Source organism: Dasypus novemcinctus, chromosome 16, assembly GCF_030445035.2.
Source record: "Dasypus novemcinctus isolate mDasNov1 chromosome 16, mDasNov1.1.hap2, whole genome shotgun sequence".
NCBI classification, from domain to species: domain Eukaryota; kingdom Metazoa; phylum Chordata; class Mammalia; order Cingulata; family Dasypodidae; genus Dasypus; species Dasypus novemcinctus.
This window is the reverse complement of record NC_080688.1, coordinates 79,179,316-79,197,555: the sequence shown is the minus strand read 5'-3', so window position 1 is coordinate 79,197,555 and position 18,240 is coordinate 79,179,316. Positions and strand designations below refer to the sequence as shown.

At 42.0% G+C, this 18,240-nt stretch overlaps 1 protein-coding gene across 2 annotated transcripts in view; it reads right to left on the bottom strand.

Moving 5' to 3' along the window:
- Window positions 1-7,311: 7,311 nt before the first annotated feature.
- ZCCHC2 (zinc finger CCHC-type containing 2) overlaps window positions 7,312-18,240 on the bottom strand; it is a 60,556-nt gene continuing 49,627 nt past the window's right edge. For both annotated transcript variants that reach the window (XM_071208579.1, XM_012528500.4), the window contains 4 exons: window positions 17,797-17,891; window positions 15,046-15,174; window positions 10,378-11,868; window positions 7,312-9,406 (listed from right to left, as the gene is read on the bottom strand). In XM_071208579.1, coding sequence (XP_071064680.1) covers window positions 9,339-9,406; window positions 10,378-11,868; window positions 15,046-15,174; window positions 17,797-17,891 — 1,783 coding nt within the window. In that variant the 3' untranslated portion in view covers window positions 7,312-9,338. The remainder of the gene's footprint in view (window positions 9,407-10,377; window positions 11,869-15,045; window positions 15,175-17,796; window positions 17,892-18,240) is intronic.

Genomic DNA, 18,240 nt, shown 5'->3' with positions numbered 1-18,240 from the left:
GGGTCTTCGGGACCAGGCCCGAGGTGCTGCTGGGGAGCGCATGGCTGAGCACCCCAGGAGGGAACGAGCGCCAGCGCCGGGGGCTGGCTGTGGCGGGGGAGCAGGGGCGCGCACCTTTCCACGGCCTCCAGCCTGCAGAAGCAGCAGGTGGGCTTGTTGGGAGAGTGAGAGGAAAGGAGGAAGCCAAGCCCCCAAAAGGCTACTGAGTTAGCAGCAGGGACAGTGTCCACCACATAAAAGCTCTGCAGGGAGCCCACAGAAACATCCCAGGGGCGTCAACACTACAGGGCCGCTTGTTGAGGAAGGTGTTTTTTTGGAAGCCCTTCAGGTGATTCTGCTGCAGGTGACCCCAGGACCACAAGCTGGAAAACTTCAGCCTACCAGTGTCACCTGTGCAGCTCACCCCTTTCAAACCTACTTCTGCCTCCGAAGCCTTGGCTGGGGGCACCTTGCAACTACTCCTACTCTTTTTTTTTTTTTAAAGATTTATTTATCCACGCCCGCCCCATGTTGTCTGCTCTCTGTGTCCATTCGCTGTGTGTTCTTTTGTGTCTGCTTGTATTCTCATTAGGCAGCCCCAGGAACTGATCCTGGGAACTTCGGATCTGCTGCTTTTCTTATTCTCTCCTCTGTGTCTCTCTTTGTATTGTCATTTTGCTCGCGTGGGCCAGCACTCCTGCACAGGGCAGTGCTCCTGCATGGAGCAGTACTCTGTACAGGCCAGCACCTGGTGCAGGCCAGCACTCCGCGTGGGCCAGCTCACCACACGGGCCAGCGTGCCTTCACCAGGAGGCCCTGGGCATCGAACCCTGGACGTCCTATATGGTAGACGGGAGCCCAATTGCTTGAGCCATATCTGCTTCCTCCTGCTCTTTCCTCTTCACAACTGCCCACAACTCCCCCATCCTTACGAGCACTGCCTCATTCCTCATCTCCCCCACCCAACACATTCCACGCTAGTTATTTTTCTGAATCATGTGGCTGATTAGGCTGTTTTCTTTGCTGTCTCTCACCTCACCGTGAAGGAAACTTGCATTTCTTCCTTCTTGAGCCAACTAAAACGCTGGGCCCTTTGAAGACCTGTCCGAGTTCGCTGCAGGCAGGCTTGCCTTTCCGGTCTCAGGGCCTGGCCGCTCTGGGCTCTAGTGTAGTTAGCACGCCCCTTGCTGGACTCTGAGCTTCCAGCCTGGCTCAGCGTGAGGTGTCGGTAACTTTGCTAACTGACTCACTGTATCTGTGCAAGTACTACTAACCTCCCAGGCACCAGATGATACTTGATTGTGCTAAGAAAACAGCACCGAAAAGACAATTCTTAGTCTGACAGAATATCAGGATCTTAAAGATATGGGAAAGTGTGTCTTTGTTTAGATAAAGCCGATATGTCATGTCACGGCCAAACCAGCCACAGACAATACACAAACAAGTGAGTGTGGTTATGTTCCAAAAAAACTTTTATTTATGGGCACTGAAATTTGAATTTTATGTAATTTTCCAGTGTCATTTAAAATTTTTTTTCCCCAACAATTTAAATGTACAAACCATTCTCTAAGCATGCGGGCTGCAGCCTGCCGCCCCTGGGCCTAACGATGTCGATCCGCCAGCCACGTCCAGCACTCCATCCTTCAGCACAAGACTCAGTGTAGGAGCTTTGCTTTTTGACCTAAAGGGTCCTGAAAATAAAAAGCTTACAAATGCAAGTAGAGAAGGTTCTAGAGATTTTTTGAGAAGAAGGAGGAGGGCCAGAATCCGCTGTGGAGCCCAGGGCAGTGTGCAGCTGCAGGTCCGTTCCTGCTGCCGCCTGGTGATGGCCCAGCCTAAAGGAGCACCCGCTCTCCGCTTCCCCCCAGGACCGTTCTCCCCGCTGCAGGCACACAATGACGGGTGGGGTTTGTGTTCCTCACCACACCGAGGACTTCAAATCCGCAGAACTAAAGATAAATGTAAAAGAATTATCAGGGAAGCAGATGTGGCTCAACTGACAGAGCGTCTGCCTACCACGTGGGAGGTCCAGGGTTCAAACCCAGGGCCTCCTGACCTGTGTGATGAGCTGGCCCACGCGCAGTCCTGATGCACGCAAGGAGTGCCCTGCCACGCAGGGGTGTCCCCCACATAGGGGAACCCCACATGCAAGGAGTGCGCCCCGTAAGGAGAGGCGACCAGCGTGAAAAAAAGTGCAGCCTGCCCAGGAATGGCGCCGCACACATGGAGAGCTGATGCAGCAAGATGACTGAACAACAGTTTCCTGCATGCCCCTGACAAGAATACAAGCGGACACAGAACACACAGCAAATGGACACAGGGAGCAGACAACTGGGGGGAAAGGGGAGAGAAATAAATAAATCTTAAAAGAATTATCAACCTTTCCAATCATTTAAGGGGAAATTAAGCTTCAAGTCATGGAATTTTGAAACAGAAAGGAAACTTTTTAGATCACGTCATTCAATTTTACCACCCTTTGCTGACCATCCACCCAGCTTTTACGAAGAATAAAGTTCTGGAAAGCGTCAGTTGTTCAAAATGACAGCGAGGGTTGAAGGGACTGCTTGGCTGGCAGCTCGTCTGACTCCAGCTCAGGGCTCCCTCTGTACCATCACATGGACACTTAGACAAGTCCTGTGAAAGGGACACCAGGGGAAGCAGAGAGGCATGGCAGTCAAGAGCAGCAGTTCTGGAGCCAGGTGGCCTGGGTTCAAGTCCCAGCCCTGTCACTTAATTGCTGTGTGCCCTCGAGCACCTGCTTAACCTTTGTGCCTCAATTCGCACAGGGTTGCTGTGTGGCTGAAATGAGCTAAAAGTGTCCGACCCACATCAGGCCTGAAAGTTTTAGCTACCAGTAAAAATTTATTGCAATCCTACCATGTGCCAGACATTGAGTATTTTATACATTTGGCCAGATTTACTCCGTGTAACTTTTCTACGAAGTTGAATGTTATCAACCCTGGTCTATAAATGAGCCTGAGGAAAGTCACATGGAGTGTGGGTGGGTGCTGGGCACAAAACCCATGACTGCTGCCGCCTCTTACCCAAGTTGTCTTTTTAAAGGCGCCCGACGCACAATTAAGTTAGCAGGTAGCAAGTATGACCTAATTCTTGTGTTAGCAGGAGCGCGCGCTGGGTAACAGATAACCTTCGTGGCATCCGTAGCACTTGGAGGGCTTTCTGGGGTGACTGTCACTTATGTTCCTGGCCTTCAGATTGCCCGGGGTGGTGGCGATGGTGAGGGAGTGGCCAGGACCATCCACACGCCCAGGCCAGAGCTTCACAAATGCCAGCAGAGAGACTCATGTCCTCTCTGTTTGCCCTGCTACGTCATTTCCTCAAAAAGTCTTAAAGCTCATGGAGTAAACTTTCGGATTGATTTATGAAGACAGATAGGGCATAATAAAAATCTTTGCAAAGCAAAACTCAGTGTTGTAACAGAAGATGTTTGATATAGGGAAGAGCTGATATTCCTTGAATTTATCTGAGGCAGACAAACACTTAAAGCTTAGTTCTAAATTCCCAGGGGTTTCCTATCTCTGTAAACTTCTCCCCACCCCCAAGTCCTCCAATCCTTCAACAGAGAAACAGAAGAGAGATGTTCAAATCAACTAGGACCGGGCACACGTCCAGGCCTTCCCACGGCCCAGCCCATCCTCTCGTAGCGAGCCAGAGGCCACGGTAGTTGCTGGGTGCAGGGTTCCTGCTGATTCGCAGTTTCCGAGTCATTGCACTGGGTTCGGAGCAGAAGCACCTGGGGGCAGAAGCAGACAGCAGAGCGGACGTGGGTGTTAATTGTAAATTGGGCCTGGGCTTGTCACTGACACATCTGGACACGTGGCCTCTCCGAACCTTGAGTTCCTAATCTGTAAACTAGGGATAAAGATCCCATACCCTTCACAAACGGGATGCTCAAATGAGCACACGAATGTGCACAGGACCACAAACACATTTAAGGGCGATTATGTCAAACTTTGATTTCAATGGCTGAAAGAGGAGATGGTTAAAATGACTTTTATGGTTAGATGCCTGCATTCTTTCAGGTTCTGGGAATGGGTTTACAACCCCACGTTTTCTCGCTTACATTTAATTTTCTCTAAATAAGGTCAGTAGGAAATAACATTAGCTTGCTTGCGTTGTCCTCATCTCCCACCAGGTGGCATTGCTTCCCAACTAGCAATTTCTTTCAGTGAGGGAGGGGCTGGCTGAGCCCACCCTTTACAGCAGATCGAATTGGAGCTGCAAGAGGAAAAAAGAAAAACAATAAAGAACCACTCCACCCACACCTCACCCGCCTCCCTACCTCAAAACTTTCAAATAGCAAGCCAGGATATGGGGATTTAGAGCGCCAGGTGGCCGAGGCCGGCAGGGCGGCTGGAGGTATGTGACTGTGAAGGAGGCGGCTCTGGTTCACAGAACAGGAGAAAGAGGGTACCTCAAGCCCGGTGCTTCCGAGGCTGACAAACATTTCTGTACACACGAAAAGTTCAGGCTCTGTTTACCCACGCTCCAATCAAGGGGGCTTACGTTTCTCAAGAGGATATTAAAAAATCTGGTTGCTTTCTGAGACGTGGCAAAGAAGAGTTATTTTGGCATTTATAGCTGTGATCTGCAAGCAGTGACAAAACGATTTTAGTCTGATCTTAGGAACGCACACTGTGCAGTCACCGTGTGAATGGGCTCGTGGGAAGACAAGGCACGTGGCCTTCCCCGCGCACACGGTCGGGCCCAGGGTCTGTGGTGTGAGGCTGCAGTGCACCGCCCTCCACTCCTGGGTCAGCCGGTCTCACACCCTCAAGGAAGGTCCAGCAAGACCTGTTTAGAGTCAGAGCACCAGACTTCCACATTTCATCCACACACTTCAGAACTTACTTCTCTGAAAATAAATGAACTCTTTTTGTGGGGTGGGGTGGGGCAAGTCGGCATTGCCCTTTGCTCTTTTGGGATGAAATTATAGAAGGGTTATGGAGCTGAACTGTTATCACAGCTTGCCTCCACCGGTTCCACTGCTTTACCCTTAGAAGGCTTTTGTAATCAGTATGAAGAACTCAAAAAAGATAGTCTACCAAGCATGCATATGAACTAGATGCTACCTGTCTAAAAAAAAGGTATTTTACACTGTACTTTTTATCTCTTTGGAACCTTCTCAGAAAAATTTGAATTTTAGAACTTACACAAAAAATTGAATATTGATTTGCCTTGTAGTGAACTTATTTTTATGTAGGAATGCAAGCATCAGTACTGCACAACTCAGGCCGTGTGGATGGAGACCAGAGGACCTGCTATTAACTGGTCAGCCCTCCAAGTAGACTCCATCTTTGGGGCAAGAACTAGTCCGTGTCTTTTTTTTTTTAGTGGAGAGATGAACTGGTTGAGCTTAACCAAAGAAGAACCATGTCTAGCTAGGTACCTCACCATCCAAAAGAACTATCTCCTTTACTTGTAGCCAACTTCTCTTGCACATTTTCCCTGTCTCTTAAAACACTATCACACTTCTGTTGATAAATATTGAATTCAGTTAAGATTTAAGTGTCCTCTGTTGGGCCTTTTCCATATTTCACTTAATTCTCACAGCCGTAACAGAAGATAAACAATTTCATTTTCTAGCTAAAGAAAATGAAGTTTCCTTCTACTTGTTTCTCCCTTTCTTTTCTAAATCGGCACCTCCAGTCAATTCTCCCCCAACTTGCCAACCTAAGTCTAGGCCCTCACTGCCTCGCCCCAGATGACTTCAATTGCCTCAACAGTCTCCGGACGTCCAGGCCTTCTTTCCTCAGCCATAGTGATTTCATTTCCTCAAATACCATAGTCAGCATGTTTCTCCCCTATTTAAAACTTGGTAACATCTCATTTTTCAAATAACTCCCAATTCTCCAGTCTGACCCTATTTTTATCTATTAAACCATAAACCTGGTAAGTCTTTGACACGTTCCCTTCACTACAACTGCACTTGCTCGTCTCCCTCCCCTGCACACACAGTCATTTCCTCGACAGTGCCTTTTTCCTACCTTTCCTGCCTCGAATGCATCCCCTCCGGCCCCGGGACCGCCTGAACCCTCCGAGCACCGCGGCCGTTCCCCAGCCTTGCCGCCACCTCCGAGCCCTGCCGGAGCAGGCCCGCACTGAGGGCACGGCGGCATCCCTGCGGAGCGTACGTCACCTGGAAAGTGATATGGCGTTATCTTGGAAAGCTGTGTCTTTTCATGTCCTACAATCCAGCGATTCCAGTCCTAGATATCATATATCCTAGAAGTCTTACACAAATCAGGGGACTGATACAGAAACATTCCTAGAGGTGCTGTTTGTAATAACAGAAGAAGGAAAACCCAAATGTTCTGACAGAATGGAAAAAATATATCTCCCACACACAATGAAATATGATGAAGAAATGGATAAACTTCAGGAACAGAAAACCAGTAGAGTGAGACTGGGTACAGTAGGATACCATTTTTATAAAGCTCAAGAAAACCAAAAATCAACTGCATACTTTTGGGGGACTGTAATATGAGAAAACAAAAAAGCAAGGGCATAATGGAACTTAAGGGAGTGGCTGTCTTGGAGTAGTGGGCACGGAAGCAAGACGAGCACATGGGTAAGGATGCAGCAATACCGACGTTAGTGCCGCTCCAGTTCATCTGGAAGGTAGGTAGGTGTGTAATTTAGGTGTTACATTAGGGAAAAACCGGGACATTGCAAACCATTAAGTACACTGTATGAGCACATCGAACCTACTAACTGGATGCAGAGGAAATATTAGGTGGCTCCAAACAAGGATCCAATGCTCTGCAAACCCAAGTCCTTCCAAGTTCCCTTCCAGTGCTGATGGCTGGGGCTCTGAAGGGCTTAAAAGGACCACCCAGTGTCACACCAGAGAAGACCCACCTCTGGATGCTTCCACAGGACCTCTCAGGGTCTCTTACAAATTGTTTAAAATTTTTTACTTGAAACTGCAGTGTAGAGGACAGAACCAATGAAATAAAACATGAAATATTGCACTGAGATAGTTGCCTGGCTGACAAAAGAACAAATTTGCAAGTCAATCCTTCACACACTGTGAAGGCCTCAGCCAGAGGACGTTCTGCACTGGTGGGACTGTGTCCATCCCCATGGCAGCCTCTCCCTTCTTTTGAGGTCACATAAATATTAAGGTAATTTGGGGAAAAAATTGGAGCATATCCAGGTGGTAGATAACTTTGTGATTCATGATCCATCAACACATTAGCAGGGATATGGGTTCCTTAAAACAAAAACAAAAAACACCCAAAAAATAAAGCCATGCACAATGTCCTAATCTTTCACTTTTACAAACTTTGCAATGAAGCACAATTCATACACTGTTTTTCATTTTTTTTTATTGCTGTTAATTCAAGGAAAAAAGGTTGCATAAAATCCAATCTGTTCTAGAAATATAAGTGGCCTTTCCAGTACATAACATTTCAAATATCAAAGTATATGGTAAACATACAAATAAGGAGAAGGTAACATACCTCCTATGTACAGTACAGTATTTTAAATCATAAAATAAGCTCCATAAAGTACAACTGGCAAGTGATTCACAATGCGGTCCATACGTGGTTTATCAAAACTCTCACTTGAACAACTCAACTGCAGCTTAACAATTAATTTAATGTGGTCCAAAAATACCCAGATCAAATAAAATATATTTAATCAAAATAATTTCCTTTTCTCAAATTTTTTTCTTTTTAAATTAAAGCTTTCATCTACCCCTTCAGTTCTACCCCTATTTCCCTTCCCCATACCTCCCACCTCTAAAACAAAGTTTCAAAATGTACATTGGTGCTATAAATATAAATGCTACCTATGCAGCATTAAATTAAGCTTTTTTTTCTTCAAGTTTTTCTCCTTTTGTCTAGCAATCTGTCAGGCTTCTGAAACAAGACCAAAGAGTTAAGTTCCGCTGCTGCATACTCCACCAAACAAAAATCTTTCACTTCTGCTCTTTACTGAGGAAAGGGAAAACAAAAGCACCCGCCCCGCCACCCTGCCCAAACTTCTTAAACCTATGACTATACAGTGGTAATTGTTCATTGCTGTTGAATGCAGCAGTCACCAAAAAATACACCCAATCTTCCAGATAACCTCAGTGCACTTTAGGAAATCAAAAATCACCTGGAAGCAATTTAGTACATAGATTGGCTTTAAAAAACTTTTTTTTTAACAGCAGCATTAAACTTAGTGACATGACACTGACATGATTAATACCATCTTAACCCACTCAGAATTCAGTCTTTCACATTATAATCAAGTCTAGTGGTAAACTGTTATAGAAGTGACTTTGCTACGAGAGACAGGTTAGGGAACAAATACCTGACTTTTTGTAGAAATCCATAACTTGTTTAGACTGAAATAAACCATACACATTTTGAACACAATGAACACTGTAACAGTTGGTACAGGAGAAGAGAAATCTTTACTCAAGTAGTGTGTCTTTCACCAGGACACAGTAGTAGACTAGCAGACTACAAGAAATGAAATTGGTCATCGACTTTCATGACAAGCACAAACATACAGGAGAACAACAGTCATACCAGTTTGTTCACTTTGTGTCTCTCTGAAGCAACAGGCTAAAAAGGTATGATGGAAGGAAAAATTTGGTTTTTAAGAAAAAGCTTTTTGTCCATTTCATACATATTTTCTGTTTCATATGGTTTTACTTCTTCCTCTCTCCCCTACTTACTGTAATTTTTATTTGGACAACAAGCACTGCATATATGTATTTATAGGATGCTGTTTATTACATATATACACACTTTTGGGAATTTGAGTCTTCCTTGAGATGAAGGTGAAAACATCCTCCCCCCGGTTCATCTGCAGAGCAGTGTATGTCTGGACAAGGGCACTGTCAATCACTCCACAGGCCAGTGGGGAAAATGGGGGGGGGGGTGGGAGTTTAGGGTGAAAGTGAGAAAAGCTGGGAAGAAGCCAAGTTTCTTATTTTTTTCAAAACCATATGACTCACCAGTGTTAAAAAAAAAAAAAGTCAAATACACAGTTTTAAAGATTCAGTAAACATTGCACACAGCAAGTATTCAGTGTAACAACAAAAAAGCACACACCGACATTTTCCTTTTGACAGTTTGTTTGGATGTTTAAAGTACATGTATCATACATATAAGCCTGTTGTTGAACCAGGAGACCAGAGGCTCAAAAGCAAGGTGTTTTTCTTTTGTTTTAGACATTGGGACAAGAGAAATAAAAAGTCCCAACTGCATAGAAATCTAGGAAATGTAAAGACAAAAACAAAAACAAAAGAACAAACAAAATACCTTTCCTTTCCTCCCCTCCACACCCCACCATAACTTCCCCACACTTCAGTGTATTAGGAGGCTTTACTCGTTTCAGTCTGCAGAATCCAACGTATCACTAGAAGGGGGGAGGGGAGGTGCGTATCTCAGTCTGTAAGTGCCTAAAACGGGAAAGACAGAACTGCTAAGTCACTGCTTACAGTTAAATGTATCACAAACCACTACAAGATATCAAACGGGCATGCTCTTCAGAAGGCACCTTCCTCAGCAAGTAAGGATGCTTATACTGTGGTAAATAAAATTACCTTTAAAAGGCAATATGAAGTTGGTGCTTTAAGTTCAACCTAAAGTCATCAAACTGGATTTTCCTTTTAAAAATGCCAAGTAAATAGATTCCTGATTCAAGACTTATTTTTCTGGGTAGGATTTGGCAAAATGACAAAAGCCAAATGTGAGTGAAGGGGAACAGTTTGTGGTTAATGCTGAATTTAGTTCTTATTCATACTATTATTTAAGAGCACTTTCTTGTTCTTTTGGATGGCAAGAACATTAAATTTAGTCCAAATTCTCTTGCTCCCAAACCAGTGCTTAAATACTGCTCCTGTAAAATGCAATTGAATCTTGGATTTTTTTTTTCTTTTTTTAAATATTTGCTGGGAAGAAAGGGGTAGTACGGGAGAATACACATGAGGCCAGCTAGTTATGCATAGTTATACTAAATAGTTCCTTAAAACCTTATGCGTTGGCTGGCTGAATTATTTCCTAGTTTTTCAATATTAAAAAATTTGGTTACTATACGAAATAGGATTGTAGCTTTTAAAAAAGTGCTGCAAGCAAGAGATCTGACATTATAGAATGCAAATTCCCAATATGTTCTTTGAAAATGCCTTCAGAGTTTATTCTTTATTTGGAAACTGACTTTCCCCCAATCTCCCAAACTTCCTTGTGCTTTGTGTGACCTGGGACTATACTAGGTTTTTAAACTTGCATTTTGTGATTTGTCACTGAAAGCACAACACATGTAATGAACACACAGACAGATCTTTCTGCTATGACAGAGTCCCAATGATCAATAAGGGAAGGAGAAATGGGTCAACTCAAAAGCAAGTCCTCTGGGAGCTATCAGGATTACCTTGCTGATTGGCCTCCATGGACGACTGTTTACAATCCTGCGCATAGTGCCCGCTCACACCACAATTGTAACATGAAACATTCCCATTCTTCTTGGGCCCTGAACCATTGGTGTTGGCAACTACATTAGGTGCTGGATATACAGGATAGAATCTCCCAAATCCTGCCATCTGTTGCATGCCATAGTTGGCTTGGCTTCCCATGACTGGGTCATGCATCAGTCCATTTGCATATGGAGTCTGAGGCAGAAAAAAAGGAAGTTGGTTTCCATTGCTCTGATGTGCTTGGTTGAGGTAGCTGCCATTGCAAATGGATGGCAGAGTAAAGAATGATGGGACTCGGTACACTGGTCCGGGCATTGGATTAGGGTAATAGTAACTGTTGAGCTGAAGGTTTCCATTGGTCCCACAGCTGCACCTTCGCCCACAAGAACCACATGGCCCTGACCCCACCTGCTGGGGGGGCAATACTGTCCCATTAGCGTTCGTATTTCCCACAGCACTGATGTAAGATGTGCTGTCACTCTGTGCAGTACTGTGTGTCAACGCAGGGCTGGGGCATGGGGCAGGGCCCGGGGTGTGGGTAGGGACTGCGGGAGGAACGGTAGCCTGCACCTGACTGATGCCTGCACTTGCTGACTGAGCGGATGTGGCCGCTGTGTTTAGTACGTTGGAATTCTGGTTGGGTAACGCACTGGCAGCAAGGGGAGAGCCTGGTAAAGTATAAGAAGCTGGTGACTGTGCAGCTGAGAGGCCAGCTGCTGGAAGAACTACCTTCATATTGGTAGGCTGAGGGACTGTCCCTGTGTTTCCCTCCATTTGAGGCACCATTTGATTTAGTCCTACCACTTGGGATGCAGATTTTGTGATGGGGTCCGTGGAAGCAGCAGGAGATCCTGGAAAACTACCAGGGTTATGGACAGGAATAAAGGCAGTGTTTGGTGATCCGATGCTCAGACTCCCGGCTGGTTGTTGTGGGACGTTAACTGTGCAGCTCTCCGAAGAGCCTTGTGGTGGTGCTAACTTCAGCCTCTGAACTGTGAGATGCAAAGCAGGGCTACCACTGTGTGGAAGGAAAGTTGACGGCAGAGGTAAAGGGGAAGCCAGTAATTCAAGGTGCTTTTCCGCTTCTCCAGTAGAAGCTGTTGGCGCTAGTATTCCAACAGGGGTTGAGTTTGTGGACTCCTGTATTGCAGAAAGCGCAACAGGACTAGGAACGAGCATCCCTATTGCTTTGCCATCAGCAGATTTGGGTGGAGGAACACCTTCAGACTTCTGGGCACCATTGTGCATGACACAGTGTAAAGTCGGCATAAAAGAAATATGTTGATACTTGGATGAGTTTAAGGGATCTTCTAAAAGGCTTCCATTTTCACTTCCTAATGAAGCAATCTGAACAGGTGGCTTGACAGTGACAGTATGGTTGACAGAACCATAACCTGTAAACCTTGCTGTAGATGGATTCCCAGAGTCTTCAGAATTGCTGTCTGTATCTAAGGAAAACAAGTAAAAATTGATATTAACACAAGTGTAATTCCCACCTTTTTTTCCTAGAAATAAAATTTAAGTCTATCTAAAAGTAACTCTGAAGTTTGAAATTGGGATACACTGTCCCTCTATCATGTTATGTGCCTGTCCAATATGACCTTTCAATTTTTGGCTTTCCACGGATCATCACTATATCCATGTTTTACTTAAAAATGTATGGGAAGATAAAAACAAAAAACAATAAAAGGTTAATTGAAAGACTAAAGGTAGCATAGTACAAAACACAAAGATTTATGTAATACCACCTTATTAATGGGAAAAGTGTATTACTTGTAGCGTTCATCAATTACAGACAATTCATTTGCTTTATATATCCTGCACTTCCAAATCCAGATTCTTTATATTTGTCTCAGATAAATGATACAATTTAAAGGCATTCCAATCAGGACCATATTTAACCAACATTTCTAGTCCTAGGGAATGGAAGAGCGAATTTTTTAGAATGGAATAAATAAATATTCTTATTTTAAATAGCTCAACAAGGGAAAGAAAATTTAAAACTCCTATTACAGTCATAAAACCAGTGTGCTAGAACATCTTTGTAAGTTGAATTATATTATGCACTAAAACGTTTATATTCATTAAGCTAATAACTGGTTATATTTAGTTTAAAATGTTAATTTTTTAAAAAGAATGTCAACACCATTATTACTTCAATTATATTAATTTAGAGAGAAGAGAGTCCATTAATGAGCATGAATTTCCCCTAATAGAATAATAATTGGAATGTTTCTGGCTAAACTTCTGCAAAACAAAATTTAATAATTTATTTAAGACATTATATCTGTACCATTATACCAATGCAGAGTCAAAGACAAAAGTAAATTCCAAAAGAAACTGAAACATTTTTCAGATAGCCAACGAAATTTTATTTGAACTGGGCTTTGTTTAAATCATAAGCCACAGCAACTAACCTCATGGTTTTAAATGTCCCAAAAGGTTTTCTGAACATTGTAAGGACTCATCTAACCATTAACGGATAGGTCTACCTTCTTTTCCCATTGATTTTGCAAAGTATAAATAAAGGCTCAATACAACAACACCCACCACAACCAAAAGGAATAACGACAAAGCAATATGCTTTTCAAAGTCACTTTTTTATGCACTCAGCATTATAAACATGGACTAAAGCCCTCGACCAAAGTGGATTATTTTACCATGTTTTGGAGAGCCTACAAGATTCTTCTGTTTAGGGAAGGCTCACTTAAGACACTTAGTAACCATGCCTATTTGAAAAAAAGGGGAACTTATGCCATCTGATGACAGGAAAGGATTGCTACCAAGTTCTCCTGAGGGTACAGTGGTATATGGAGGCCAAATCTACACTGATATTAGGTAAAGGGTCAAAGGATTATTTGCTTTTCCCACAGAATCAAGCATAACTTGTGAAATGAAACATACTGAAAACTCATCTTTTCTGAGAAATACATATAAATTCCCTCATTTAGCTTTCAAAACAACTTGATACTTTTTTTTTTCCCCCTCAGAAGCTAGTGCAGAGAAGCCTCAGTTTAGCAGACTTAGTGGAGTCACTAAGCTGCCCTAGTTTGGACTAGAAAATAACTATTATGTAAAGACCAACTTGAACTGCACATGCTGCATCAGCACCCCTGCTGGAGCTCTGAAGTGTGGGTGCTGCTTGCTGCTGTGAGCAGAGCATATGTTGCTGAAATGCTGAGGTCTAGGTGTCCATAACAGAAGGGTGACCTGAGAGAAGGAATCCAAGATCGCCATCCAGCATGACACACCTTCTAACCAAGATGTTACCAATCGGATGCTGTTATCATGTGTAAAGAATTAAATCCTCCTTCAACATATGCATTTTCAAGATCTAACTTCCTGAATGGAAGGAGCTCCGAAAATCTACTCCTTCATAAAAACAATGGAACCACTGGCAAAAACTGTCAAAGCCAACTTTTTCAGAACCCTGGAAATGAGGTCAAGGCGACAACAAATCCTAGGAGTGTTTAGTCAAGAAAAATGGCCAAAACTAGGCAAGAACAGTGAAGGCTAATGGCGTTTTAATTTGCACTAATCCCATCCTCCTAAATGCCAGTTCTGAGGTAGCCTTGAAAACTATAACTCTGGTAGCTGAAAACCAGCAGCCTGGCAAGCCAGTAAGAAGCCAATTTCCAAAGAACTCTCATTATTTTGTTCTGTTAAGCAGCTTGCTAAAAAAGCTCCAGTCTCAGAGTTTGTCTTTATTTGTGACCTACTCAGGACTCACTCTGTGTGAATAGCTCTATCTGGAAGCATTTGTCATAAACAATCAGCAGCAATTGCTTAACAAGTTGGGGTTACCAGGAGGCTGACCAAAAAACTTTAAAGCTAAACTGGAGAATGAGTTGCTCATAGGGGGCTTTGAAAAGCTCCAAAATATTCCTGGAGATCAAGAAGGCATGCTCATGTGTAGGGCTGTGTGCAAGCCATGGAATGGACTGACATGATCCTAAGCTCTCACCTCTGGTGGACTGTGAGGTTCTGCACAAAGAAGAAGTGAAGACATAAACACAAAGAACAATAGCAGATGTAAATCCTACCTTACCAGTAATTATATTAAATGTAAAGGGATAAAGCACACCAATGAAATGACAGATTGGCAGGATGAATAAAAAAAATATCCAATTATATATATGCTGCTACAAGAAACATACTTTGGATTTGAAGACACAAATAGGTTTAAAGTAAAATGAAAAAAAGAGATACACCATGCAAATGGTACCCAAAAGGGAGCTGGAGTGGGAAAAATTTTATCAGACAAAATAGACTTTAAGACAAAAATTGTTACCAAAGACAAAGGATATTTAAAATGATAAACTAGTCAATCCATCAGGAAAACACAAAGATCATAAACATTTAAGCGCCTAACAACATACTACGTTTTGTAATGATCAAGTCTACTCAATTTCATATGCTGTAAGGTAAGTTTATAAAATCAACATTGCTAGGAATTGCTAAGGCAATGGTTTGTTAGACATCCTTTATACCAATGAAATTTAAATAATGACAGTTATAGGAACACAGCATGCTTATGTTTGAGTTTGATTGTAAGGGACAACACATATTTCCCTACACCATTCCACCATCCCTCCATCTCCATACCCCTCCACCAAATAGCAAACCTCTATCTTTTTCCTCTTCACTTTCAAAACTTTCTCTTCCATCATGTCGTGGGCTAGATGGAGAGCTGTAACTCTCTGAAGATGTTTCTCCACATGTGTCATGTCCAGAGCCAATGTCCAAATTCACATCTAAAAATAACCACTTTATTTTAAAAAATCATCTTAGGTAGTTCAAATAATTCCTAATTGAACCTTTAGAAATTAGTTGCAGCTGTAAATACTCTTTTTTTTGGTTTGTTTCCCTGAAGCCCCCTAAAAAGCTTATCCTGGGTTTGACCCAGGTGAAAATTCATTTAATTACAATTTTAATAGAAAATAATTGATATTAAAATTTTTTTTTTCTTTTTTACTCCACACCAAGTTTCTCCTTTTATTAACATCTTATAGTGGTATGGTACATTTGTCAGAACTAATAAACCAATATTGAAACATTATTATTAAAGTCCATACTTTATTCAAATTTCCTTAGTTTTTACCTAATGTCTTTTTTCTCTTCCAGGATCCCATATTACATTTAGTCATCGTGTTTCCTTAGACTCCTCTAGACCTTTTTTGTTCCACAGACCTCTTTGCTTGTCGGGTGAAAACCGACAGGGCACCTTACTCAGTCCACACTACACTGTGTATTTTGAATACATTCTTAAAACAAAGGAACAGAAGAACAAGTTTATCTTACTGACTTTAAAATATCAGAGTTAATGTTATCACTTTGATCTAATTTCTAAATTTAGATATTTTAACTCCTCAGAGCTAGATGGAAAATTCAATCTCTGAAAGAACTCAAAAACAGACCTGACTGACAAAATGCCTCCTCAGTTAAAATTACTAAGCCTGAGGCACTTTAAAAGGTAAAATGCTTCCCATCTACTAGACTGAGTAGCCCTTTAAGTTCTGCCCAAAGGCCAAACCTACACTGAGGCAGAATGAAGTGGGGTGGTTGGTTGTGGGGGGAGAGGGGATAGTACCTATCATGTTCAATTAGCTCTGTCTGTTTTGGGCACAGAAGGAGAGTTCACTGGAATATCTAGCATTGGACACTGCTTCACTGGCCCATTTATTGAACTGCCCAAACATTTCCAAAAACCCAGTAATCAGCATAGCTTCTGCCTCAAAGCAAATATTCAATACATTTAATGTACAAATCCCCTTATAAAGGTTTCCAAAGGGATTTTAAAGAACTGTAGATCAGTGAAACATTTCTATGGCAACCTAAGATCAATAAAATGGTAACATTACATTATTAATCACCTGGGGAAAATGTGTGCTAGTGAAAAGACATGGTTTATGTAACGAACAATTTAGTGGACTAACCTGTGTTTTCTGAGCAGGTAAATTTGTGACAGTGCTAAAACTGTTCAAGGTGATCTAGCCAAGTCCAGCCACTCAAGTGTTAGAAAAATACTGAAGAAATGAAATGAAGTCAATAAGAATGCACATGATGCTAATTCCTTTTGGGCCATAAAACACCAAACCACCAAGGGAAAAGTGCACAAAATTTCATGAGGTTATAGCAAAAGAGGGAGAGGACTTACATGGGCAGGTAATAATTTTATAGGAAAGTAATCTAGAGTATACCTTACATACAACAGGCTCTGAACTACCAGTCACATTGTGACTATGGAAAATGATGCAAGCTACCATTGTCTTCAACCAATTTAATGTGCCATACTGGCTAACATCATATTGGACTAATGGAGACAAATCTGGTGGCAATGTGGAAAAGAAACTGGAAGGAGAGAGAAAGGGAGAACAAAAGGTATTTCCACTAGTCCACTGAGAAGAGACCCTTAGTCTTATTTAGCTTTTTTTTCCTCCTTCTAGCTGCCATCAGCACAGGAGACAGACCTCCAAGATAGTGAAATGGTATAATATTCTCTTGAACTTAAATCCTTCTATAAATGACACGGGTTTTTTTCCATGTCATTTTTACCCCAGAGGTGATTCAGCTGATTCAACAAGCTGCCCAGATGATTTTAGATTAAAAATGTAACCACTTTTCTTTTGACAATATTCAATCTCTCCATACAAATATCTAGTTTGAAAATATAGTCCATTAAAAAATATATTCTGAAAAAATATTCTGGCTATTTATACTGCATCAAAACAGAATATACTAACATTTGAATAAACTCTAAATAAAAATAGTACGTGTCGGGTCTTCTGACAAATGTATTAGGCCCACACACGAACAAAACGTCCTAGAGGTCTGTGAATGTTTCTCTCTTTATAGCTTTACTATTGATAGTAAAGGTAAACCTAACACAAAGCTGTCAATGAAACCAGTAAAGGGAGCATTTCTCAGCCAAATGAACACAAAATCTTGGACCTGAAAATAATGAAGGGTAAACAGAAACCACACAAATTTTGTACAGCAAAATCTTGAGGGTATGAATTGCCCTAAACCCCACAAAACTCTAAAAAGGATAGTTATTAAATCACAAAGAAGGGCTTCCATTTCCTCTGAAGCTGCCTCCAGATCAGAGGACCGGCTTGCAAGGGGAACAGTTTAGGAAACTACTGCCGCCAAAAGGAGGGAAAAGACAGGTCAATCTAATCGTGGCAAAGGAAAAGTTTACCTCCGTGACTGCATTATATCCCTTACATTAACTCACCAACATTTCAGAACCTACTTGATATTAATGCAAAGTAAAAGTATAAGGACTTGACATGTCAGCTGATGCCTCCTAGTAAAACAAGCACCATGCTGAACATATTTGGGTGATAGGGGATGGAAAGCCAAACGTTTCTTACCTTTCACGGTACCGCCGTGGGCATGCTGAGGAGTGGACAGCCTAATGCCGTTTATTCTACCATTCAATCTGCTGTCAGTTTTCTTAATTTTCTCCCTAAACCAAATGTATACGTTATCAACATTTTTCCATGCAGCCATCTACCCAGCACATTAAGTACAATACTACCAAAATCCCCTTCAAAAAACTTTTATAATTAAAGAAAAAAACTTCAGTAAAGTATAATCTGAACAGTTAAGATTTCACCCTTTTACTGTACAGTTCTGAAATTACTTATCCTTTAAATTGAATATACTATTTGACAGTAGCTTCAATTTTATCAGTGGCTGTACATGTTGATATTTGAACTTAAAAAAAAAAATTCCAGAAATATAAACACAAAGAAAGCTAATGGAAAAATACTATTTATATTGCTAAACTAAACATGTCCCCAAACAAATACTAC